General features: G+C 38.1%; 1 protein-coding gene across 1 annotated transcript in view; it reads right to left on the bottom strand.

The window, feature by feature from the left end:
• Positions 1–18,581: 18,581 nt before the first annotated feature.
• dync2h1 (dynein cytoplasmic 2 heavy chain 1) overlaps positions 18,582–26,632 on the bottom strand; it is a 138,195-nt gene continuing 130,144 nt past the window's right edge. Inside the window, exons 88-91 of the mRNA XM_066699286.1 lie at positions 23,705–23,814; positions 23,409–23,490; positions 21,628–21,744; positions 18,582–19,337 (exon numbers count right to left, since the gene is read on the bottom strand). Of these exons, the coding sequence (XP_066555383.1) occupies positions 19,179–19,337; positions 21,628–21,744; positions 23,409–23,490; positions 23,705–23,814 (468 nt within the window). The 3' untranslated portion in view covers positions 18,582–19,178. The remainder of the gene's footprint in view (positions 19,338–21,627; positions 21,745–23,408; positions 23,491–23,704; positions 23,815–26,632) is intronic.

Here is a 26,632-nt window from a genome sequence, read left to right as displayed (position 1 = left end):
AAATCATTTATACCTAAATACGCTCTATTCAGGCTGGAAATGTATGTCAAAAACAATACATCAATACAATATATCCTGTAATATGTATAGCAGCAACTTAATTAATTTTTAAAAAGCGATTATTTGAAATTGATTATTTTTGTGATATTCAAAAGGCTCCTATAAAGGAATATGCTTTATTACATTTCAGAAATAGTGGCGTTGATATTGTTTTTTTCCTCCAATTGACAAAAGTGTCCAGTGTCAGAGGTTCCCAGGCAAGAATCTACTGGTTGCCTACATGGTCTCAACAGTAGCAAGCAGGACAGAGCCTGGAATTAGGAAAAATAAATACAAGAATGGTGTCCTTTGTTGGAATAAGGTGATGCGATCATCCTAACCCTTTTTGGGCAGATGCCAACTCTAAAGTCAACTCCAGCATTTGTGTGTTTGAGCTCCTGTTCAGCTGCACTTAGACAAAAATGTTTTGTTGTTAATAGCTATATTTGCTTCTAGTGCAGTTTAATCTTACACAGTGCATAGACATAACAGTGACAACTATTCTTTTGTTTATAATGACAATGTAGGCAGTATTTGCTCCAAGTGTTCACTCCATACACACTATACCACTTCTACTCTCATTGTGTCAAAGATATGAAGCAGGATTTATTTAGTGATTGATTACACAAGCACAGATTCTACCAAAGGTACAACCCGATCACAATTTCCCTAACTTTATTTTGTCAGTAATTTTGTTTTGGTTGTTTTGTAGTGAGTGCAGAGAAACCCAATGCAGTTTTCATACACATCATGATTTCAGAGGAAAGGGAACTTACCTGAGCTTTTATTTTTTCTCTCCTGCTCTCCCAGTTTGCTTCAAAACAGACCTGTAACTCGGCCTTCAGTGGAGTTTCACCCACATCAGCAACTATGTGGAGATATAAGGCTGACACCAAGCAACTCTTCTTTATATTGAATTTAACAGCTACATCAGCAACACATACTTATAAGTAAGTTATCCTTGTATTTTCTCTTTCAAAATATGTTTTATTGTTTCTGTTAGTGGATATTTTGGGGCACAGCCCAAATTAGGCAAGGCTAACTAAAAGGCCCAGTATCTTCTACACATGTGCAGACCAAGAGTGACCTCTGAAGTCCCGCCTCTGTCACTTAAAATAAAGGTTTTGTTTTTATAAAGACAGTATTATTACGACTATATTGTTATTACTATTTATTTATTTATAAGCAGACGTCTTTATTCAGGGTGACCTACAGTTTACTTAAAAAACAGTTTAAAGCCTTACAAAAGTGCAGTAATACATTCAGTAAAAAATGTAATAAGCAGAGACAGAAGTCATGCTAGGCAGCAGTGTGGGGTAGTGGCTTGTGCTCTGGACTCTGGACTTGAGGGTTGGGGGCTCAATCCTAGGTGGGGAGCACTGCTGTTGTACCATAGTAAAAATCCAGCTGTTTAAATGGGTAATTGTATGGTGTATTTTTTTTATAATATTTTGTGATATAGTGTAACAATTGTGAATCACCCTGGATAAGAGTGTCTGCTAAGCAATATTATAATAGTACAATGAGTTAACAATAGTACAATGAGTGCAGACATAGTACAGTTCAGTCTTAGGTATGTATTATTATTATCATAGCAAAAGCACTGGTTAAAGTAACTGTTTTGCTTCCCTCTGGTTCATCTGTCAGTCTCTCTGCTCAGCATAACTGTACCACACTGTTTAAATAAATATTCATAACCTTTGACAAAATGAGTTTCAAATTTGCTCCCACAGTGAGGAAACGGGGAGTATGCCAGCCTACCATCTATCATCCTCCAGAAGAATATGAATACTTGTCGTTCAATTTCAAATGCCTGCTTTTGATCTGGGGTTCAAACTATGTTTTTTAAATAAAGAATGAAGTATTCATTTTGATGCTGGTTATGTGGAGCAGTGACAGGCAGGAATGGCTCCTGCACTCTACATAAAATGCATTCATAATCGTTTAAAGGAAGACACCACATTTTTAGGAAACACTGAAAGAGTGGTCCAAGTGTGCCCTGATAGATTTTAGTTTAATCTCTTTCACATAACAAAGCAAGGGTGAGTGTCAATGCTTTCAGATCTACAGCAATTTGAATAAAGAAAAAGCTGTAATTGGATCCTGGAAATTATAGTATTGAGAGATCTGTTTAGGATTGGAATGGGAGTTTTGGAATATGAAGATAAAAAGCTGTGATATGAGATATTAAAAGATATTAAATCTACTAGAAAATACATAAATAAAAATAGTAAATACTGTTGGGCAGAATCCCCCCCAAAAAAAGAATCACACACATTTTATATTTGCAGACAATTCTGTAGGCAGGAGAGTATTGAAGTGCAATGGATGTTTATAGATTATTTAATGTAATCAATGAGGACAGGAGCTCTCTATTCTACAGGTGGAAAGTGTATTAATCGGGTTTTCATATGTACCCCCTCTGACTACAGAACGACTGGATGGAACTCCAATGGATGCATTGCTTTTGTATAATTTTATATTTTATTACATAACATCTAACTCTATAGCTATAGTTATAAGACATTAAACATCTGATGAAGCTGCAGAAGGTAACACATTTCTATTCCATATAGGTTTATCAGAAATATTTTCTAATTGCTTTCTTTATTATAGACATTTTGCAGTTATAGACCATTAACCCCAGTTACCAGAACATTACTGGCTGAGTGACTAGTCATGAACAAGATTGTGAGCGTATCAAAGGGAAACCTTAAGGTGTGCTCTAAGACTTCAGTTAACCTACTTATCATATAATGACAATCATTGCTCTGTGCGATGGCTGAATACATAGTGAAAGTCGAATACAGATTCCACTCAAAACCCCGTTACTCAGACCCACACAAACCCCAGATTCAATGCATTTCTGCTCAAAGATGAGTTTGTTCTATTCAAGACAATTTAAATTCATGAGCGGGGGAAAAAGTACCCTGAGCAAACAGAATATTAATTGACATTTGATCAAATTTGTGCTCATTATTTAAAGAACTAAGATTGGTTTGCTTTTGCTCCGTGGGTATTCGAAGTCTCGTTCCAGAGGAACAATTCCAATCCAGTGGGAGCTGCTTTCTTGCACATGTGACAAAATGTCATGAATCAGATATTTGGGTTGTTGAACAAGGGCAAACAGCAACATTAAGCACATGCTAATGGACACGCTGGTTTTATTTCCTGCAGAGCTTCTCTTTTAATAATTAAGGCAGTAGTGTTTAACTGTAGTTTTATCATTTAATGATTAAAATTGTCCTCAACTGTCCAGCACTTGATTTAATGCATCATTTTGATAATCACACTTTAATAATGAAATATGTGGGTTTGGTTTAATATGTAAAATTAATGGCACAGATGTACATACAATCACCCTAAACAAATCTTAATCCACAATGCAAGCTTCCCTGTCATTAACACATTCAGCACAACACCCTCGAGCACTTTTCAGATCTATTCTTGTATTCAAGATCATGTATTTTGTTTACTTTAACTTTCCAATCACCAATTTTTCTTTTTTATTGAAAATCTTGGCCGTGCAGAGAGTTGGATTTCCCTTACAATAAATACATAAATAAATAAATAACCATATTTTCAGGCACAGAATGTCAAGAAGCTTATTTCCTGAGCACAGTGATTAAAGCTGTTATCAAAAGGGTTATTTCACTGCATACAGCCCAGCTCTCGCCTTGTGCTCTGAACGAGAAAAGCAAATGCACAGAAGTAGAGCTGCTGGTCTTTAATTTATAAATAAGACTTATTTTGATTATTATTAATAATCATAATCATATCTGCTGTCTCATCCTGATTAAAATCAGTGACCGTCAACTATCATTTGTGCAGGCTACAGCATAAATATTAATACAAATATTTGATCTAGGAAATGTCTGTATTTTATTGTGAACTTGGTTCAAGGTGACTCTTGAAAAGCTGCAATATGAAGTTATAACAATACAGCTGAGACTGCGCTACAGGCATGGGCTGCCATATGTTTCCTGTTTTGATTTTCTAGAGACTTGTTTGGAGAGATTTCTTCGAAGAGAGATCACACTGCTTTCTAACGGAATGCAGACCTGCGAAATATTTCAATTGTTTTTTTGTTTTTTTTCTGCTGCTACTTTCAAAGAAACAGTTACCAGTAAGGAAGAAATAAGGGAAGGAGGAAATGTTGAGTAACAAGACATTGCTTATCTATGTAAGGGCAGTGATCTCTGAGACAAAAAGCCACAGGGATTTGAGAGATTGAGTCCATGTGCCGATCCCAACGCATCTCAGAACAATGTCAGGACAAGCCCATGTTCACAGAATATGCTCGGCTCTCATCGGGCGGCTACAGAGAGCACGGGCTTTACTGTGGTATCACACCCATCTGCAACCTATAAGGTGACTTGAGGCGAGAGATAAATGAAATTGGCCTGATCGGTTTTGATAGGGGCAGATACTGTTAGCATTTTTTGGGCCCGGATTTAGCTCCTACTTATATGGCAAGCCTGTCACTGCAATGTGACACATTAGCGGTGCATCATTCCCAATGTGAAGCCTATTGTGTTTTATTTTCATTCTGGTCGTCAGATTGTGCTATAAGCATATTACAAAGCCAAATCCCTGTCCTCCATTTCTAATTCTTAACATGTACCAGAGTAAATCAGTGCTGAATATTCCACAGGCTTTTTATTTACAGTTTCTAAATTTGGAAGAGGGAAAAAACAACCCAAAAACATGGCAATATAAAGCTTTACATTTTCTGAACACATAACACATTAAATCAGATTTGGAAATATATGGATCTCACTGGATGTTTTTTTCCCGGACGCTAATGAAATGCACTGAAATGATGTGCATAAAATGAATACACTGAGCAGAAACATTAACATTAACACCCGGAGACAAGAGTGATTATTTGTGGGGATGAGACGGGCTGATGATAATGTATCACAGAGTTTCTCAAACTGAGTACAGAGTCCTTGTTCTTCCCCATTTCATTTCAACATATATAACACTTCAGCTCTTTTGGTGTTTGTGGTCGACAGTTAAACGGTGTGAAACTAACACTCCCAACACAAATGTTGTTCAAATGCTGACCATATATTCTTTATTATTATTCCGAATGCAGAAAGTCTGACATTTGTGTTAGTTTAAGTGCACATTTAATCTCTCTAGTTTTGTTTCACACCCAAGGCATCTATTTCTGCTAAGATATGAAGTGTGTCAAAAAGATGTTATGGTAAAAAATAATTAAACAAATAAACAGTCATATTGGCCTGAAGGTCTGACTGCCAAGCTGTTACACTGAGTTGAAAACTCTTTTTAAAGCCCCAGTTGGAAAACCTCAAGCTATTTACTGTATGCTTCATATTCAGATGAATGAGTGACACATTGACCTATCACTCGATGTCCTTTTAACCCAAGCCTTCGAAGTCCTTTCCAATTGGGAATGTTGCTTTGCTACATTTCTGTTTTCTGCAACCACAGGGAAGGGTCTTTTCAGAAACCACTGTAGGTAATCAATTAATCAATGGCCTTTCCCAATCCTAGTGGTTAAATTCTAATTGTAGACTCTATTACACAGTATATATAAGGCAGTTTTAAGACCAATGAATGTACAACAGTAAGTCATTCAACTGCATCAATACAATGATGATAATGTTCAGCGATCAAAATGTAAGGTATATTAATCAAACTTCAAACCACTCTCTACACCCGCACACACACACAGCATTAACAGTAAATCACAAACATTACCTGCTTGTCATTTTCTGTGCAAGCACTTATCTTGTGTGCATTTGTCCAAAATTCCTCTCATCTTTTTAATTTATTAATTGATTCATTTAATTGTAGTTATCTATAAAACACACTGAAGTAGATATATTTACTGTGATCTCTCCCAACTATGTTGCTGTCTGCTGTAAGATATGCGCTATATTAAGTACACTCCTTTAATTGACGTAATGACAGGTTGTGTGTTTTGAGCGAGGCCTTGATTAAGCAGGAAGGAGGGCAGCATGCAGCTACTTTCTAAAATATGCCTCATAATGACTATTCAAGATAATCCCACCTGGTGATGAAATGTTAATCTCTTTAAATGCATCACATTAGGAAATTGAATAATCTCCTTCGCATTACAGCATTCAATTAGTTCCCTCCTGATTCAAAGGAAGCTACAGTAGGAAACAGAGGTGGGTTTCAGGAACATCTCGGGCTGCAAGAACAATTCACTAATTTTAAAGAGGTCTACAACTGAGATTGAAATCATTGCGTGGCGGCACTCACTTTAAATTAAATAGGCTACGTCAATCACCCTGCACTGTCTTTTTCTTTTCTTTCCCATTCTTGTTTCCCCCCCGTTTTTATAAAGATAATTCACCCATAGGATTTGCTTTACCATTCATTATGAATGAACAATGGGAATTTAAATTGACTATTTAATTTATATTAGACAGCTTTTATTAAGAAGGGGATCATTTCCAATTCACTTTAAAAACACCAACAGACCTCCGCAGCAGTGGAACAAGTTTGGGTGCAGAACTTTCAGAAGTTCTACAGCCCGGGGATACTGTTCCCGATATTATAGACACCTAGAAGTTTGTAAGAACATTTTTGCATTTATTCTACTACCCCCTCCACCCCGCCTGCCATCAGTTTTTTTGCAAGTTGTCTTCTTTACTATGCACGCTGTTATCTGCAGTTTCCACTTTTCCTAGCGAGCAGTAATCCCTTATAGTGCCAGCTGCCAATTTCATTATTGCAGGACATCTGCAGAAGTTGAGGCTGACAGTTTCAACTGGGACTGCGTTGAAGGGCACCACTGTGGAGACAACAACGGATCAACGAACCCCAGAGATAGGCCTGCACCCTTCCTTAAAGAGTGCTTAAGGTTGGAGCCTATTCAATAAAAGGGAAATTCAGTCTTTAGTATCACCAACCTGCCACCTATGCAGCAAATCCACATCAAAGTAGTGCAAATCCCATTAAATAATATTTATCTTTGTCTAACTTCTTTATTGTTTGATAATGACCTTAAAAGAGTATGCTAAAATCACTTTAATGTTGCTTAAAAACATTTGAGGTATTAATGAGTTAAACGTAGCATTAATCTGTCGGTGAAATTATACAGCTGAGAGTCTTTTTGAGAAGGATATTTAGCAGGATTATGTTAATGTGTTCTACCGAATGTAAGTATCTGGTGAATAGCCTCAGACCCTTTCCTTTGAAGAGATTATTTGTCCTCGTAAATCATCAAAACTAGGAATTATTCTTTGGATAACCTCTGTCCAAATTTGAAACACGGATAACTTCTCCTTTATGACAAATTGCCCGACCATCAGGATGAAAGTTATGATGAAAGGGCGATAATTAATCTTACTTATCGTTTTAAAGAATTACACCAAAGGAGAGAACAAATCTAGTTCACTGGTTGCACGGACGATGTCACAGAAATAGTGTGAATTCTGTGCATTTTAAATTAAACATACCATAAAATACAATAATATAATCACTTTATTTCTACAAAAAACACCATGAACACGGGGGTATATTGTGATCTTTTTAATATTTTGATGGACTTTAATGGTCTGTTCATCTACCAATGGTGTAACATGGTGGTTCAAGAAACAATTCCTGCTCGAGCTTGAACTTCAATCACCTCTGGAATTAACTAAAAGGGCGAATCAAGAAGAGACTATGGGGAGGAATTTCTTTAACCACAGAGGCACAGTATTCCTGTGACCAAAAGGGATTTCAGCAATGAATAATGCCCAGGGTGGGCCTTTAACCTATTACATACCACGTGAGCAGCTTTCCTTTTGCTTCAGTCGGTTGTCTCAATACATTTGGACAGATATTATATGCAACTTCTAATTCTAATGACAACAACGCACTCTTTCAATGTCCAAAGGAAAATAGGTTTATACTGAAATAAACAGTCTTGCATGCAATGTCATGCAATAGAGGAGGCACAGCGTGTGATATTTCTTCGACTCTCCCCGATGACAGCAATGGCAATCCAGTGGGTTTAACTTGAAATACTTCTGTACTAGTCTAAATGATATTGCTCTGACAGCATCAACAACAACAACAAAAACCTCTGATGACAAAATGTGCCCTTGGAGGCTTATTCCATCTTTCATTCAGGTTTCCCTGGCAACAAAAGGAGACAAGCATTATGGAGATGGAATATGAATAATAACTATTCTGCATTAATTACTACACTATTTACCTAAAGTACAATATCCCAAACTCAAATTTCAATCCTTTCAAATCCTATTTGTGTGTGTGTGTGTGTGTGTTTTATGTTTAAAAATGAAACTGCTAAAACAAGTAAATAACTTTCTTTTAATATTTTTTTTTCCTAATTCACATATTTGTATTACATAGAATACAGTTGATTATGAGTATAAAATCTATAAATGTAAAAGCAAAACCTAATTTGAATTTGAATGAATGAGTACATAGATATATACATATTTGGTCTTTGGTTCAAACTCACAAACCACTGATAGCACTCTGCTGAACATGTAAAAACTATTAGGGCATTCTTGGAATAATATTAATAAACCTGTTTTTGTTTTTTCTCCTTGTCTTTCTCTCTTCATTATGATTCACAGCAGGGTACAGATAAAAAAAAAGGAAACTCGAAAGAAAAACTCACATCAGCATGCAAAACAAAGTGTTTGTAACTCACAAAATAGCTTGTCAACAAGTCAGGACTGCTCTGGGGGAAAAGTGCCAGTGTCTGATAAAAGCAGGAAGGAGCTGCTAAGAAAACCAGATAGGCACTCGCAGGAAATAATGAATGGCAGCACATTTCTAAAGGAGCCGTGCATTATAAGCACATACTGTAGGCCATGTGCAAAAACCACATCCTTTACGATGAAGGCAAAAGAAAGGTTTGTGTTTGTTTCCCCAGAGAGTTACATCTTGTGTCGGCAGGTCGCTTTCATCGGCTTCTCTGTGTTACCTACATGCTGCAATGCCACAATTACTTGCATTTATTCATTTATCCTTGAGAAACACAGCTGTGTAGAAAGTCACACTGCTGTACAATTAGAAATGAAAGTGTTCAAGTGAGATTTCCATCAAGTATACACTGTCTACTGTATCTCCACTAAATTGCCAAATTGATTTCAAAGCTTCTTGAGAATAAAGAAAACACAAAGGCACAAGGAGACGCTCAGTCCGGATTTACTACAGTATTTCAGAGGCATGCTATATTTTGTAATGGGCGGTCATTTAAATTAATCGGTGAGATTAACAGAGAATTATGGGAATCAAAACCTAGGTAATTGTCTGTTCCAACATTTGAGAATCTTCAAATAATTCTCAGTTATCTAGAAAGCAAAATGGATGACCATCACCATTAGGGATGGAAACTGGCCTGTTGTCGGGTTATGTAGGTGTCCTCACATTTTCATTCATGTACTCAATTTAGTGCTTTACACATGTTCACACTTCATACCTGTGCAGAAGAAAGGCTACACATTTGGTTTGTAAAGCCAAGAGGAATACATCCTGACCTTCAGTGCCTGGTATCAGTCCCAGGGCTCCACTCATGCTCCGTGTTCTACAAACTATTAACACGACACAATGTTTTTTTAAGCAGTTTCTTTCTGAATCTCTCCTCCCCCCATATGTGCAGAGAGCTCTTGAATACATCATCGCTGTGAGTTAGTCTCCAGGAAAGGAACTCAAATCTGCCTCTTCAGCAGAGATCGGACAAGATAAAGCCTGTCACAGAGTAGGTGTCTGTTACCTTTAATGCCGCTTAATTTTTGGTTCTTAGTTAGAATACCGAAATCTGTCAAAGCCCTATTCAATGTGCCTATCAGGAGGAAACCTTTGCTGAACCCTTGATATGTAAATGATGTATGTAAAGTCCCCGGTGAGCTTTGATGAATGTGTCTGGAGCTGTCAAACGAGCACAGCTTTGATTAAGTGCGCAGGTCTATACGTACTCGGAGTATAGAGCCATTGTCTAGTTGCTGTCTCACATGATGAAATTCTCATTACATCCATTGCTCAACAGATACCTTTGCACACGTGTTCATTTTCACTTTGCTGATTAAGGTGAAGACATAAATTAACCCCGACTTCAAAATTCTGCAGTCACTCGTCTCCCCTTGCTGCTCTGCAAGAGGTGAAGATGGAGCAGAACTGCTCAAAAGGTTAACGTGTTCTTATTTTCACTTTGGCAAGCAGGGGTAATATCATAATCTAATATTGAAGAGAAAATAAAAAGAACAACACCTTTTTTTTAATCCCATCTGTCAAACAGTTTAAATGTGATGCTGCAGAAGATGAAATGCATTGGATTTCAGTTTGGCCATCAGAGGAGCTGTTATGGATTCTGACGTTTACTGTGTTCTGTCTGTCGCCTAGATTCAGCTCTGTAGTGTCCACAGTTTTCCATTCCATTGTCCACAATTTTGTTTTTTTGATTTCTCATGGATTAATAGTGTGGTAAAAGAAGTGTTCTTCAATGATGCAGATGTAGTGAATACTATTATTCTACCAATATCATACAAAACTAATTTAAACCCTGGATTCTAACATAAAATGGCAACCTGAGGAAAATATTGGTTAAGATTTAGAAAAACATTACCCTGGATAGAGATGGGAGCAAAACATTGTGTTGGTCTGTTTCCCGTTAGTTCGGCATGTCCCTTTCCTATGGCCCCTTGCTGGACAAGATTACACAAGCACTGCTTATATTCAATTCAGGTCCTTTAACTCCGTTGATCTAGAACAGTAGGCAGGACAAGTGCTCTCATGCCTACAGCACTTTTTGGGTTCCAAAACAGGTCAATATATTGACCTTTGAGCTTATTTTGAGATCACAGCTGTTGTTTGAGAAGCATCTCCAGTAGAACATGTCACCAGCAATGACATCACTTCCCAGGCACAATATACACACGTCTCTAGGCTTCTCCATAAACCATGGGTCCTATGAAAGGTCCTGACATGGAGTGAAGCCAGAAGAAGCATCAGGAGAACGTATTCCTGCATTTCTGTTCCATCTGCCAACACAGAACTACATGGAACACACATACCCAAACATGTCCACATTGATGACCTTTGATGCACCCTTTTAATATACCCTGTCATGTTTTCGAGTGCAAGGTCAAACATACTGTTAAACCCCTCAACCATAATACTTCAGTACAGTAAAATGACTTTTCAGCATTAAGACATTAATCATCATCATACTTGTTATTTTGGATGGTGTCTTATCATCCATCTGCCCAAAATAACTGACTGATAAATAACTCTGACGAATGCTTTATTAAACAGTAGGAGACACTGGTGTGGTAATAACTCAGCCTGGCACAGTATGATATGCTGTTTCTTGGAAACCGTAAAATGCAGTGTAGGGTGACATATCATCCTGCCTCCTGACGCTTATTAATTCATAATATTTGTTCAAATATGCAAGGGCACTGACTTTAATGAAGAAGGTAAAAATACATAATAATAAAAAATGCTCCTAAGTTCAAGAATCAATAACAGATTGAGGTACCAAGTGTTTGTTTTCTATTTTTAGGTTAAATGTTTACAGCATCCAACAGCAGCTATGAGCTATAATGAATTGTCCCTACTGTAAACATGTGTGTTTGTGAAAGCCAGCAAGCTCATGCCCAAAGCACACCTATTAGTAGAACGCATGCATGACTAAACCAAATTGCCCCTTGTGAACCTGACGTTGGCTGGTTGTGTTGTGATGGTAATCTGTCATTGTCGATCATGACAGCCTAGGATTCATCTCCATTAGTCGTGGTTATAAACCCAACTAATGGTGGGCGACTACTACTACGATAACCGTGTATATTTCCCATCTCCAGTCATAATTAATAACTTTTGCTGACACAAAAACGGCACGGAAATGAAAAACACCTTAGACAATGAAAAACAAAAGAGTCCCATCTCCAGCGCTCTTCTGCACGGCCATGGCTCGAGCCATAATGTGAAACATGAATGTCGCATCAAATATATGCCCTGATGTTGACTCTTGCATCCCACTTTCATCTGATATAATGTTCAGTATCTGGAAGCACAGACCAGCGCCCTCCACCTCTCACCCATAGCAATGAATTCCTGCACTGCAGTACAGGAGTGTAATCTCAAAAAAGTACATGATCCTTTTGAGAGGATCCATTTAACTAGCATGGATTGAAATAAATCAGCCTCTTGCAGTGACCACATTGCACATCACATTGCAGTCGGTACCAGAGAGTGCAACGCTGGAATGGGCTTCCATATCACCCTATTAATTGTGATTATTGCACCTGCTATTTATGGCAATATATACAGCATGGCGATTAATCAGAAGAAAGAAAATATAACAAGTCATTTGTGTGTTTCGCAGAGGGTAGAGCAGAGAAGAGCTTGTCCTTGTTAACAATATCTCACCACAGTACACGGTTTCAGCTTTTTCAGGCTCACAGTCTCTAATATTTCATTGCTGCGGTTAGAGCATTGGTACGTATGCGAGGCCTGTTATCTCCACTTCAAGTCACCAGCCCTTTGTCTATATTTACATTTAATTACAGCTCTTGACATTTTTCCTGATTTCAGGACTTTGGCCTGCGGACGGGTGGGGGGAGCCGAACACTTGAACAGTTTAAAAAGAGTACTTTTGCTTGCATACAGAAAATGAATGCACTGGGAGAGAAATTAAATTGCTTCCTTATCACAAACACACCCTGTCCACCGACACAATGGGAGTAAAAAGGCAGTGCGGCAGTGAAATCACAAGGTAGCACATTAGGAAAGGTGTTTGCCGCGGCTGAAATGTAATCTGTGGCCCTAGAATTTTAATGAATCAGAATAAATCTCAGTCACTTGTAGAGTGACATATTGACAAAATAAATGATAAAAGTACAAGGAAAGAGTAAAAAACATGCAAAATCCAGGAGAATCTCAGTAAATTCCCAAGCAAAAATCTGTACAATTTAAAGTGTGTGTGATTTTACTTTAATTTTTACTCACTTTACTATCAAGGCTCTCTCTCACATTTGTGTGAAATGTCCTGACTCAGAAATTAAATATACACTCACCTAAAGTATTATTAGAACACCTGTTCAATTTCTCATGAATGCAATTATCTAACCAACCAATCACATGGCAGTTGCTTCAATGCATTTAGGGGTGTGGTCCTGGTCAAGACAATCTCCTGAACTCCAAACTGAATGTCTGAATGGGAAAGAAAGGTGATTTAAGCAATTTTGAGCGTGGCATGGTTGTTGGTGCCAGACGGGCCAGTCTGAGTATTTCACAATCTGCTCAGTTACTGGTATTTTCACGCACAACCATTTCTAGGGTTTACAAAGAATGGTGTGAAAAGGGAAAAACATCCAGTATGCGGCAGTCCTGTGGGCGAAAATGCCTTGTTGATGCTAGAGGTCAGAGGAGAATGGGCCGACTGATTCAAGCTGATAGAAGAGCAACTTTGACTGAAATAACCACTCGTTACAACCGAGGTATGCAGCAAAGCATTTGTGAAGCCACAACACGTACAACCTTGAGGCGGATGGGCTACAACAGCAGAAGACCCCACCGGGTACCACTCATCTCCACTACAAATAGGAAAAAGAGGCTACAATTTGCACAAGCTCACCAAAATTGGACAGTTGAAGACTGGAAAAATGTTGCCTGGTCTGATGAGTCTCGATTTCTGTTGAGACATTCAGATGGTAGAGTCAGAATTTGGTGTAAACAGAATGAGAACATGGATCCATCATGCCTTGTTACCACTGTGCAGGCTGGTGGTGGTGGTGTAATGGTGTGGGGGATGTTTTCTTGGCACACTTTAGGCCCCTTAGTGCCAATTGGGCATCGTTTAAATGCCACGGCCTACCTGAGCATTGTTTCTGACCATGTCCATCCCTTTATGACCACCATGTACCCATCCTCTGATGGCTACTTCCAGCAGGATAATGCACCATGTCACAAAGGTTGAATCATTTCAAATTGGTTTCTTGAACATGACAATGAGTTCACTGTACTAAACTGGCCCCCACAGTCACCAGATCTCAACCCAATAGAGCATCTTTGGGATGTGGTGGAACGGGAGCTTCGTGCCCTGGATGTGCATCCCACAAATCTCCATCAACTGCAAGATGCTATCCTATCAATATGGGCCAACATTTCTAAAGAATGCTTTCAGCACCTTGTTGAATCAATGCCACGTAGAATTAAGGCAGTTCTGAAGGCGAAAGGGGGTCAAACACAGTATTAGTATGGTGTTCCTAATAATCCTTTAGGTGAGTGTATATATATAATTTGGTACAATCAAAAATCCACAGTAAAGGTGAAAAGTTCCTGTGCAAAAGAAATTGGTCTTGTCCTTTTTGCAGTCATTTTATTTTGCTCTCTTTATATACAATATAATATCCCATTCCAAATGTTAAATAGATCACTTGTGACAGGCAACGCCCTGCCTATGCCATGATGTCATACACTTTGTCATCATTTATAATGAATAAAAACAAGTGGAATTTGAAATGTGTTCCCTGTTTTGAAATAATGTTTTTTTAATGGCAGCTACCAAGGAATATACACCCTTACATTCCCTCCGAGATCACTGTTTGTCCCACTTGCACTAAGGTTTAAAAGACTGTTTCACAAAGGATAAACACAACTGTCTTTATTAGTGATGCATACAAGTTATGTAAGCTAAATGGGCACTACTATAAATATCGTAGTAGATGTTATTTTTTTATTCTTGTGTTCAACCTTGCTGCTTGTAAATGGAGCTCTGCAAACTCTATGCTGCTCTCAGAGAAAGGTTTGTGTGTAAAATACATAAAAGTACACACTGACCAGCTTCTCTAACGAGCCACAATGCAATTGCACTGGAACCGGTTTGCGCTGGTCTCTTGGCAGTTGTCTGGTTACAGTGCGCGTCTTCGGTGTCATCTGGTCTGCAAAGTACACGCAGATGCATCCCATATAATTTTGACGACCGTCTCCTCTGAGATTTTCCAACATTATTTTATTTCAATGTAATATCCTATTCTCCACCTGCTTTCGCTGCCCCTTCTTCCTTTTCCAACACAAACAACAAAGGAGATAAAAAGACCAGCTCTGGTACAGGCCCGGTGCTTTTCTCCTCCGTCACCACGTGCGTTTGCTAATTAGAGGTTTCTGTCACTCACCCGTGCATGAGAAATATGTGCAGACTAAACAGAGCTGGGGAGCTGGAGAGTTTGCATACTTGAACCCTTCTGAGACGAGCACGGGCCAGGTGTTCTCCCTCACCCTACCCGACACCGGGGTCACCGACTCACTCCACCAGTCAGGGCGCAGCTCTCTGGAAAAACAAAAACAACCACAAAATCCAAGCATATCACCCAAACATATTTCACATTCTTAATGGTCACTAGGTGGTGTCTAAACAGCTGCAGCTTATTGTTGGGTTTTCTCTTTGTTCTTCCAGCCAACACTCAAAAAACAGACACAGACACTGAAATCGATGAAATTATAAAATAGAAAAGTGTATCTATTGATCACCACACCTGCTTCAATGGAGAAATAACCAAAAGACAGCCGGTCACAGTGTATTCAAAAGGGAATTGATCTCCCATTGGCTCCAGTGACTGGCACAATCCTCTTCAGGGTGAGATACCTAAAGGTCTTACAAGGATACAAGAAGCACCTTTCCCTCCCATTAACAAGGTTTGATTATATTTTAGCATTTTCTATTTTCTCTCTGATAAAAAGAAAGAAAAATACAGAATTAGACATGATTCTTACATGAGTTATACAGTGCCTTATTCACCCCCTTGGCATTTTTCCTGTTTTGTTGCCTTACAACCTGGAATTAAAATGGATTTTTTGGGAGTTTGTATCATTTGATTTACACAACATGCCTACCTCTTTGAAGATGCAAAATATGTTTTTATTGTGAAACAAACAAGAAATAAGAAAAAAAAAAAAAAAACTGAAAACTTGAGCATGCATAAGCTATTCACCCCCCCAAAGTCAATACTTTGTAGAGCCACCTTTTGCAGCAATTACAGCTGCAGGTCTCCTGGGGTGCATCTCTATAAGCTTGGCACATCTAGCCACTGGGGTTTTTGCCCATTCTTCAAGGAAAACTGCTCCAGCTCCTTCAAGTTGGATGGGTTCCGCTGGTGTACAGCAATCTTTAAGTCATACCACAGATTCTCAATTGGATTGAGGTCTGGGCTTTGACTAGGCCAGGGGTTTTCAAAGCAGTCCTGGAGTACCCCCTGCCCTACTGGTTTTTGTTCCAACCTAGGTCTTAATTACTTAATTGAAAGGTATATTGCTATGTTAGGTCAATTAAGGATTCAATTAAGCAATTCAAACCTCAGTTGGAACAAAAACCAGCAGGGCAGGGAGTACTCCAGGACTGGTTTGAAAACCACTGGGCTAGGCCATTCCAAGACATTTAAATGTTTCCCCTTAAACCTCTCGAGTGTTGCTTTAGCAGTACGCTTAGGGTCATTGTCCTGCTGGAAGGTAAACCTCCATCCCAGTCTCAAATCTCTGGAAGACTGAAACAGGTTTCCCTCAAGAATTTCCCTGTATTTATCACCATCCATCATTCCTTCAATTCTGACCAGTTTCCCAGTCCCTGCCAATTAAAAACATCCCCGCAGCATGATGCTGCCACCACCATGCTTCACTGTGGGGATGCTGTTCCCAGGGTGATGAGAGGTGTTGGGTTTGCACCAGACATAGCGTTTTCCTTGATGGTCAAAAAGGTCAACTTTAGTCTCATCTGAGTACCTTCTTCCATATGTTTGGGGAGTCTCCCACATGCCTTTTGGCAAACAGCAAATGTGTTTGCTTATTTTTTTCTTTATGCAACTGCTTTTTTCTGACCACTGTTCCGTAAAGCCCAGAAGGCTTAAAGCGGTCCTATGGACAGATACTCCAATCTCCGCTGTGGAGCTTTGCAGCTCCTTCAGGGTTATCTTTGGTCTCTTTGTTGCCTCTCTGATTAATGCCCTCCTTGCCTGGTCCCTGAGTTTTGGTGGGCAGCCCTCTCTTGGCAGGTTTGTTGTGGTGCCGTATTCATTCCATTTTTTAATAATGGATTTAATGGTGCTCCGTGGGATGTTCGAAGTTTCAGATTGATTGATTGATTGATTGATTGATTGATTGATTGATTTTTATAACCCAACCCTTGGTCTTCATGGTGCTGCTTGCTTGGTGGTGTTGCAGACTCTGGAGCCTTCAGAACAGGTGTATATATACTGAGATCATGTGATACATCATGTGACACATCATGTGACACTTAGATTGCACACAGGTGGACTTTAACTAATTATGTGACTTCTGAAGGTAATTGGTTGCACCAGATCTTATTTAGGGGCTTCATAGCAAAGTGGGTGAATATATATGCACGCACCACCTTTAGGTTGTTGTTGGGTTTTTTTTTTTTTAATTTTTTAAAACAAGTTATTTTTTTCTTTTCACTTCTTTTCACTATTTTGTGTATGTCCATTACATGAAATCCAAATAAAAATCAATTTAAATTACAGGTTGTAATGCAACAAAACAGGACAAACGCCAAGGGAGGTGAATACTTTTGCAAGGCACTGTATGTAGTGTTTTCAGGTATGTTTAGCCCAGAACAACCCAATAGCTTTACTGACTCAGTTTCGTCATTTAAAGCTTGAACCCTCGTTATCCCAGTGAGAATCATACATCCAAACACAGGAGAAATGTATTTAACTTCACAGACTGAAGCTCCAGGCTAATAAATTGGTATCTGCTGGGGAGCTGATTAAACATGTTCCCATTAAGACCCCTTTTGAATCGCTCAGGATGAGCTTTGAGCAAGTGTCAATGTATGCTAAGGTTGTTGCTTCTGTGTTCAACATTCATAATATTGATGCTCTGTGTTTGAGAAAAGAACATTATAAACAAAGGTGGGGAGGACTGACAATTACAGCAGAAGTAGGCCTTTTTTTGTTACATATTGAAGAAGAGTACTCAAGAGAAGAAATGGGGCTGTATTATGCTCTTTGATAGAACAGTAAACCTTTTTTATAAACCTCTTTCATATTAAGAGTTTAAGTTAATGATAGCTGACAGTTAATGTCAACTCACAGTCAAACAATGCAACAGCCACCAACCAGAGATGTCATTCTGCTGTATGATCTCTTAAGTGGCACCAAACATCTTTATCAATCTTGTTATCAATAATGAAGGTTTTCTTTTCTGGTGGGTATTTATAATGTCATCTACATTTTAAATAGGGATTCTCAAACACTGAATAAAATTTAAACACAACAATTAAGTTAATTATATATATGGTTTTTGAGTGTGATTGCTTACACCTGAGCAAATTTAGGATTACAAGAAGGATGGACACTTATCCATGCAAGCTATTTCAAATTATTATTTGCATTTAATTGTTTACAGTCTTTTAGAATATTTTATTTACTTGGAAGTTGTGGGGTAGGATGTGATATATTTTACTGCACTTTCATTTCAGGCTATAAGGCAAAAAAAGGGGAACATTTTGAAAGGGGGTGTAGACTTTCTATTGGCACTGTATATATAGGCAAAACCATTATTTGTTATCTTTGGATTTTTTATTATTCATTAATGTAAGACAGAAAATACAGGACTACATTTCATTGCAACACGTTACAAGTACAGTACAATATGAGGGTTTTTAAATGAACAACCTTTTAGCACAGGACTGCTTAAGAGTTTCTTTGTCTAAGGTGCTTCTGAAATCATTTACATGACATTTTATTATTATATATAATTTACATTCAACAGAGAAGATTGATGGCTACAGTTTTTACATAACTGGATTTCAGAAGGCTGCCATTTTCCCACAGCAGAAAATGTCTGATTATTTACACAGAAATGGATTAGTTATAAAATCCTAAGCTTCTTGGCTTTCTAACAAAGTAAAACTAAGGTCATAGTATTCAAACATGAAATAGATTGGTTTGGTTATACACAGGTCACATTTACTGCATTAAATTGAGACAAATCAAGAATCATCATCATTTCACTGAAATGAATACACTTCATATAACTGCAATTATTTCATGAATTTGAGTAATATAGATAAAGGAATTTGATAAACCAATAGATATGAGTGGCTTTGGAATCCGATGATAACACTTATTTAAATTGTCGATGAACGCAATGCAAAGAGAGTGCTACTGCTGCTTTAGAAACAGAGCCGCCCCACTCTGGATCCACTGGTCCGGGCTCCCGCCACAAGGCACGTCGATGTTGGTCACCACGCGCGCTCTCTCAGCACTGGTGTACACGGGCAGAGAAATGCTCTCTTCAGCAGGGTGAGACCCACTGGCACCCTGTTGCAAAATGTAAAGAAAGAAGAAGCGGAATTAGAAAAAGAAAAAGATTTAAACCTAAATCGCATTATGACCCATAGCATACCCAGATCTAACTGGGGCGCACATGAGCTGATGACTGACGGATCAGGTTTCATAGCACATCTGCACGGTGCAGACCTGGGAGTGTTCCAGGTGTGAGAGTCTAATCAAGCTGCTAGGAATTTATACTATAAAGAATGTTCTTAACATATGTTAGGTTTTTAATTGCCTTCATCTGTCAAAAGCCAAGTTCTTCTGCTGAAGCTGTAGGACCGTCGACTGAGAACAACTACTCACTGTTTGAGACTACATCAGAAGGGCAAAAATAGAAAAAGTGCAAAAGTGGTTTTCATCACAACAACGATGAGAACACTGCCCAGAGGGGAGGGACATTTCCATGGAGCGTCGAAGAGCGTCAGTAATAAAGCAGCAGGGGGAGAGCCCGCCTGATTGACACTCACAATGGCCTATAGAGGCACCTTTGTTATATAATTGTGTTAATTGAGTTCCCATGGAAACTACGATGTCCCACCCCCTTTGGGTAGTGTTCCTGACTTTCCTGACAGGTTTTAATGCATTTCCTCATTTCTGAGTTTCTGTCCACAGACCGCCGTTTAAAACCTCTGATGTAAACGGAGCCAAAAATGGGTTAAGAAATATGGTTGGTCTAGGAGCCTAAAATATGTATTTAGAATATAATAGGTAACAACAGATTATATTACACACCTATAACCCCCCCTTCCCCCTCACCCTATGTACACTTACCAAAACTGCCCTCCCAATTTGTATGCAATCTTGGTTTGCTCAGAACTGAAACAAAAGGTATTTCCTGGCTACATCTTATTTATGATTTCCCCTTGCTTTCTTATTGCTATTGTTATTGCTTCCCTCTAACAAAATCCCCAATGGATGTGAGATATGAAGTATGCTGGGAAGCTCTCGTGGTGGCATTGGTATTTATTACAAAGAAAAAAAACAAAAAACACAAAAAACATTCAAACTTCGACGAGCCAAGGGCTCCACAGGAACAAATACTTCAAAACAGGAACAAAGAAGACATGCAAACAATGAAGGAATCTGAACAGACTGTCCTTTGGCTATATTGTTGTGCATTCGCAGACTGTAGCTTGAATACATTGAAGCAGTCGACAGAAAAACAAGCTTCCTTTTGAAATATCCAGAGAATGGGTTTGACCTCTAAGTGACTTAATGTGACTTTATGACCAGATGACATAAAGAATGTATGATCTTGACAATCCCATCTGCAGGTCTGCATTGGAATTTCACATGATGTCATAAAACTGGAATAAGAATTTTACTGGAGTGAGGAGGGGATTAACCCTTTAATCTCCAAGAGTTTATCACATGGCTGAGTCAGGTCTGAGCCCGTTTCCTTGTCAATTAAAAAATACATTTGTATTTATTTAATGACTAAAAAAGCATGAATTAAAAAGTATTTGATTATAGTCAAATACAAGGGCAAAATAAAAAATAAACAAAAACCCATGAAATATTGTTGGTCATCCAGGTGCTTAAGATTTGTTTGCTTTGTATGTATGCAAACTAATGCTGTAGGTCCCTCTGACTGTGTTTTACTATAATCAATCCAGGTCCATGCGTTTGTGTATGTTTAAAGTAACTGTTTAGTGATGAAAACAACTTTTTCCAAACACAGAGCAGCATAAAAATGACACTCTACATTTAATAATAGTACATATTTAGGTAAAATTGTATATGATGTATATAAACGCACACACAGAATTGTACACACACATATATACACATCTATATAAGAACACATGCTGTATTGCAGAATAGAAAGGCTTATGGCTTTATTTGTATCCAAGGGGATGATCAAACAAGTATAATATGGGATTTTATATCTGCACACTGCTGGAGGATCATATTCCTTCTAGAAATGAGATGCTGTGAAGAACAATTATCAGGCTGTCCTAAAAATACTCCTAGCCCCATGCACGCTTTTTATATCACCCCAGTTTATAGAACAACAAATGCCTACATTATTAGGGATATAGATCTATCTATATGGATTAATATTATTTATATTTATATTATATATATATTAGCAGCTCTTATGAGTTTTCATTTCAATATTTTTTTGAAAAGCTTCTTACGGCGTCATCGTTGGAATTAAGTGGAACTTTTTCATAAAAGCCTGGCATTGAGAGAACGGTGTGTGGGAGAGATAAGACACTGATTGAGGCCAGTAATGGAAGCTAAAGGTTTCAAAGACTAAATAATTCAGTACCTGAGGAATCCAGGCCATATAACAAGAGGGCACTGCCGACACGCTGGGAGAGTCATGCTGGTTCTCTGAAAGCCGGTTTCCGTCAAAACTGCACCCTTCCAGTTTCAAGCCACCAATCTTCCAGGGAAACATAAAATATTTACACATGATGGAGAACATTAAATGTCACTATTTATATTAACAAGCTCCAACACAGCTTATTTGTTTTGACTAGTATTCATTCGCACCCCGGGAGCATGAAAGCAGGGTTCATCCCACTAGCAAAGGCTGGATTACACAGTAAATACTAATACGTTTTTAAGAAATGCCAAGTTAACAAAAGATAGTTTTTTTTCTCTTGGATAACAGTGTTACAGATGTGCAGTTGAAACAGTTCTTGGCAAGTCATGAAGTCTTCTGCAGGGTACATAGGTGTCCATTCAGAAAATATTATTTCTATTAATTCAGCATTTACAGTGCAGAACATTGATACAGGCATACAGACACTCAAATGCCAGCGAAAGATTAACTGTAATTTCAGGGATTATAATTTAATGTATATTATATGTTAGTTTAGATAAGTGAAACAATTAAAAGCTTTTACCCTGTAAATGACACTTGCCAACAAACAGTTCAGCTTGTCGAAAGTTTTCCAAAATAATCCACACCCATATCAGATTTTACAAACAATTGATTATTTATTGATGTATTACTTTCTGAGAAAAAGCACTATTAAAAGCCCCTTACACAAATACTTAACAAAAAAAAAAAATAGTCATTCCCTCTTTTGCGATTAATATGTAGGTGTGGATTTCTGGAGCAGGACCGCTCCTGCAAATTCAATCAGCAATCAGACACAGGTGCCCAGTCCTGATTAGTGAACACAATGCATCTTCACGACACTAACAATGAGTAATCATGGAAAATGGAGAAACACATCCCTGTTTCCTCTCTGGAAGCAGGAGATGGAGTGATAAGGACCAGGTTTACCCATTGTCATTATCTTAAATAGGCATTATAACCAATTTCGTCTTCCTGTGTAACTGGTATCCAAAAACACCCCCTGCTTTCTGTACTGTAAATACCTGTGACATGCTGGAAAGAACAGAGCATTGAGAACACTAAGCTGTCATCCTGTTCTGATTATTTTGTAGCCTAAAATGCAGCAAAGGCAGACAACACATCAGCCTTGTTATGCAACCATTTAATAAAATCATGATAATATTGTGAGTTAAATAAAGCATTACAAACCCATTTGCATACTCTTTAGCAGCCTTTAGAGACATGGCTACTACTTTTGACAGTTATTTGAAGTCTTATTTATTTTGGTTGCTGTCAAATCATAAATTTCTATGTTGACCAAAAGTTTCATGCATAAAATCCTCCCCCAAAAAATCTATTTGAATTAATGTTACACCCTGTTCCACTTGTTTGCTGCCAAGATCTGTGTTGAATCAGAAACACAACTCACAGGATAACCAATCACTTGAGTGAATCTGAATTCTGCTTGTTGGTGGTCATTTCCTTTTCTGATCTGCTGTGCATGTTGGTGTATTGTGGAGCCTGCGGACTCTAGCCACAGAGAGCAGCAGTGATAGCCATTAACAACGAGATATAATCCAATAAGGACATCGAATCTCCCACAGCAGGCCAAAGATTTTCTTTTCTTTGTGCAGTCTAAACCACAGCAACAAGAAAACAACAACATCTCAAGGAATCTGTTTCACACAGAAAAACAACAACATGGATATCTTTTAGTTTTGACTGACTTTGTCCCCATGTATTATTTGTCAAAGAGGTACCTTGACTTGGAGCTTGGCCTCTGCAATTTTGCTTTTCCAAGATGCTATGAACCTCAGACTGTCCATTGAGCAGCCCATTGATCTGTGATAGGAGAGATATAAAAACATGATGTTGAGAATAGAGTCTGTGCATTTACTGGATTGTTTTATCATTGACTAGATCAATTAATCAATCAATCAATCAATCTTCATTGAATAGGAGAGTTGAAGGCCACTGGAGATTACAACTTCAAAGACATCAACACTGTTCTTTGTCAATAAAAATACAATGAAGTACTTTGTTATGTTGTCCTTACCTTGCAGTCTCCTGTCTGAGTGCATTGAGGAAGGTGTCCGGGTGGAAGAGTTCAGACAGGTCGAGCGTGTCTGAGAGGAGGCTCTGTTTCTCTGACCTATCAACCCAGCTCTACAAAACACAAGACAGTAGACATGGTTTGTGAATTACTGCAAGAACTGTTGTACAGTATTCAGATTAACTGTGTCCTGCTTTGGCTATTATATTTGTCAAAGATCAGATTTCCTGTTGCTTTAATATAATGCAAACATTATTAAAAATAGCAGGGAAAACAATTAAGGTGGAGACGGCAAATTAAGGAATTGATAATTAAGTGTAATTGAGTGTTAAGGATTGCTCCAAATTAATTTCTTACTCTGCATGCTGTTTTCTAGAGCATTTACTGCATTTTTTTAAATGAAATAAAATCTCTGTATTACATGCTACTTTACAGAACAAATACATACATACATTATGACCTCCTTTTTAAGTCAAAGATAGTATAGTATGTCATTATGTTTGTAATTTAATTTAAAGAATGACTTAAGCTAGGACCTCAATTAACCAAGTAATTGCTCATGCCTGGTTACTCGATGCGAAGGCAATGAGGGGAAGTGATTAAAGCTGGGGTCGGAGTATCTGGGGATTTAGCCTTCCCTTCTCACCTGTGCCCCGGACTTGCACATGTGCACCTGAGGCCCGGCTCCGTTTTGGGCCTGGGCCAACTTGGCAGTTAAATACAGACTGCTCCCAGCTTTCTACAGCTCGCAACAATTACAACAACCCAAAACCAACGGGCATATCACACTCGAGAAAAGTTTTAATGAAGTTTGCTAGACTCTATTAGTATGACCAAGGTGAAACTGGAAACCATTTAATGAAATGAGTTATTGTTTCTTGGCTACCTTCCAGCTACTGGGCCTGTGTTGAATGTCAAGTAAGTTATTTTTGTCCTACAGTCAAATATAGCAGCATAATACGAGTTACAGGAAAGCCCAAAGAGTGCCTAGTGAAAGTGCTCTGATCAGTAATAGCCAAACCGAAACAGCTGCGTGCCGCTCATCTATATCATAACAAGAGACTCGTACCCCCTGATGATTTGATTTCTATAGTTTAAAACCTTTCCGAATCCAAGGACTAGACATGGAAACCAGGATAAAGTTATTACAATATAAAACAATGAATTACATCATCACTAATTTTATTTAAAGTAAACAACCAGTAATACGGTGTGCAATTCAGAAACACACTGCCGCTCCCACAGAGCATATCTGAGAGTGCCTTATCATATGATACATTCCTTGTTTAGGAAGTGCCAAATGTGTAAGCCTTTAGCAATAGAACTGATTCAAAGACATAAATTAAGATTAAAGATGATTACAACTGCAGCCAAGCAATCTGGTATTTCAATCTTGTCATGTTCTGAGAAACAAGATTTTGCTTGTTCTGTGCTCTGGGTGTGTGAAGTGTGCAGAGGGAGAAAGAGGGGATTTTTCCAACCATGTTCACCAGATATCAAAGGTGATATGGTATCTTTTGGGTGAGGGCATATATGAGCAGAGGAAAACATGCATTGCCACTCAATAACTCCTGACCATTAGTTCTCAAAAGTATAAAGGCAAGGCATGCAATGGGATGAAAATCACATTAGAAGGTATTTTTTTCAGATCATGAATAAAATATTACACACTTTTCATGCAATTTTCCCCTGTAGTTATCAACACTAAAATGATCTTTACATCTCACTGGATCCATTTAATTCTACATTAAAGAATTCAGTTTTGGAAACTATACTATGAGGCATCTGCTACCGATTTAGATTAATATATGATAAGTGATATGAACACAATAAAGGCCTCAAAATTAGAGTAAATAATAATAATAATAATAATAATAATAATAACACTACAAAGAGAACAGCTTTGACAGAAAGTGCTTGCCTCCAAGAGGAACTATAATTGTCAGGGTAGGAGAAGTATGACATGCATTTAAAACTGTCCAAATCTCTTTCGCTTAAACTGGTTACAGTAATTGGAGGTTCGGAGCAAAAGGTTACGCGGTAGCAAATTGTTCAGACTCCTTGTGCCTGCTTTATAATCATGCCAACACAGAAATTAATACATTCATTCTGGTGGGCTATTAAAAGAAAACCTCCTCCTATAATTAAATAGTTATGGAAGAGTATTGCCAAGCACTATTCTGTACATGATATGCCTTCAGTGGAGGCTGGGCTGATTACTATTTATAATCACCTTACCAGCCAAAACAGGAATGGCAATGTGCAGTGACTAAATTATCACTGGTCTTGCAATACACAACAATCAAAAGGATCTATAACATTCTTAAATAAATAGTTATTCGCTATAACATTGAGAGGTGATATTTAGAAGTAATCAAATTTTTATACTGAGACTAATTGTTCACGCTTTGGAAAACTGGAAACAATACAGGTCACCCTTCTTAACAACTTATTATTTTGTTAGTTCGACGTCTGAGGGTAGAGATGACAAGGTTGTAAGAAACAGGTTATAGTTCTTCCATGATTAAACACATGCATTATAATTATTTTGTATGGTTGTGCCCCAGATTTATTTAACTGGTTTAGCTTTTCTTGTAAGTGATCTAAAACTCTCAATGCAGTCAAAAGACTAGGCTGAAAATAGTACCAAAGTGAAAGTAAAAACTATATTGCAGGGTCCAAAGAGACTTCTTGCTTGGTACTTTGAATAATTACATGAATAGAAAGTTGTTGACTAAAAAAGCAAGGTTTTAATTTCAGAAAAATACTCTTCCTAACTCTCCACAGATTGATATCTTCCACACTCAAGATTTGGCTGAAACTATGACACTAATGGCCAGCCTAATGAAGGCAAACCTCTTACAGAAAGTTTAAGAAATTGTGCGTTAGAATTGGGTTGATATATGCATTGTTTAAAAAAAATAATAATAA

The sequence above is a fragment of the Amia ocellicauda genome, chromosome 3 (assembly GCF_036373705.1).
Source record: "Amia ocellicauda isolate fAmiCal2 chromosome 3, fAmiCal2.hap1, whole genome shotgun sequence".
Taxonomy (NCBI): Eukaryota; Metazoa; Chordata; class Actinopteri; order Amiiformes; family Amiidae; genus Amia; species Amia ocellicauda.
This window is presented reverse-complemented; position numbering and strand designations above follow the sequence as displayed.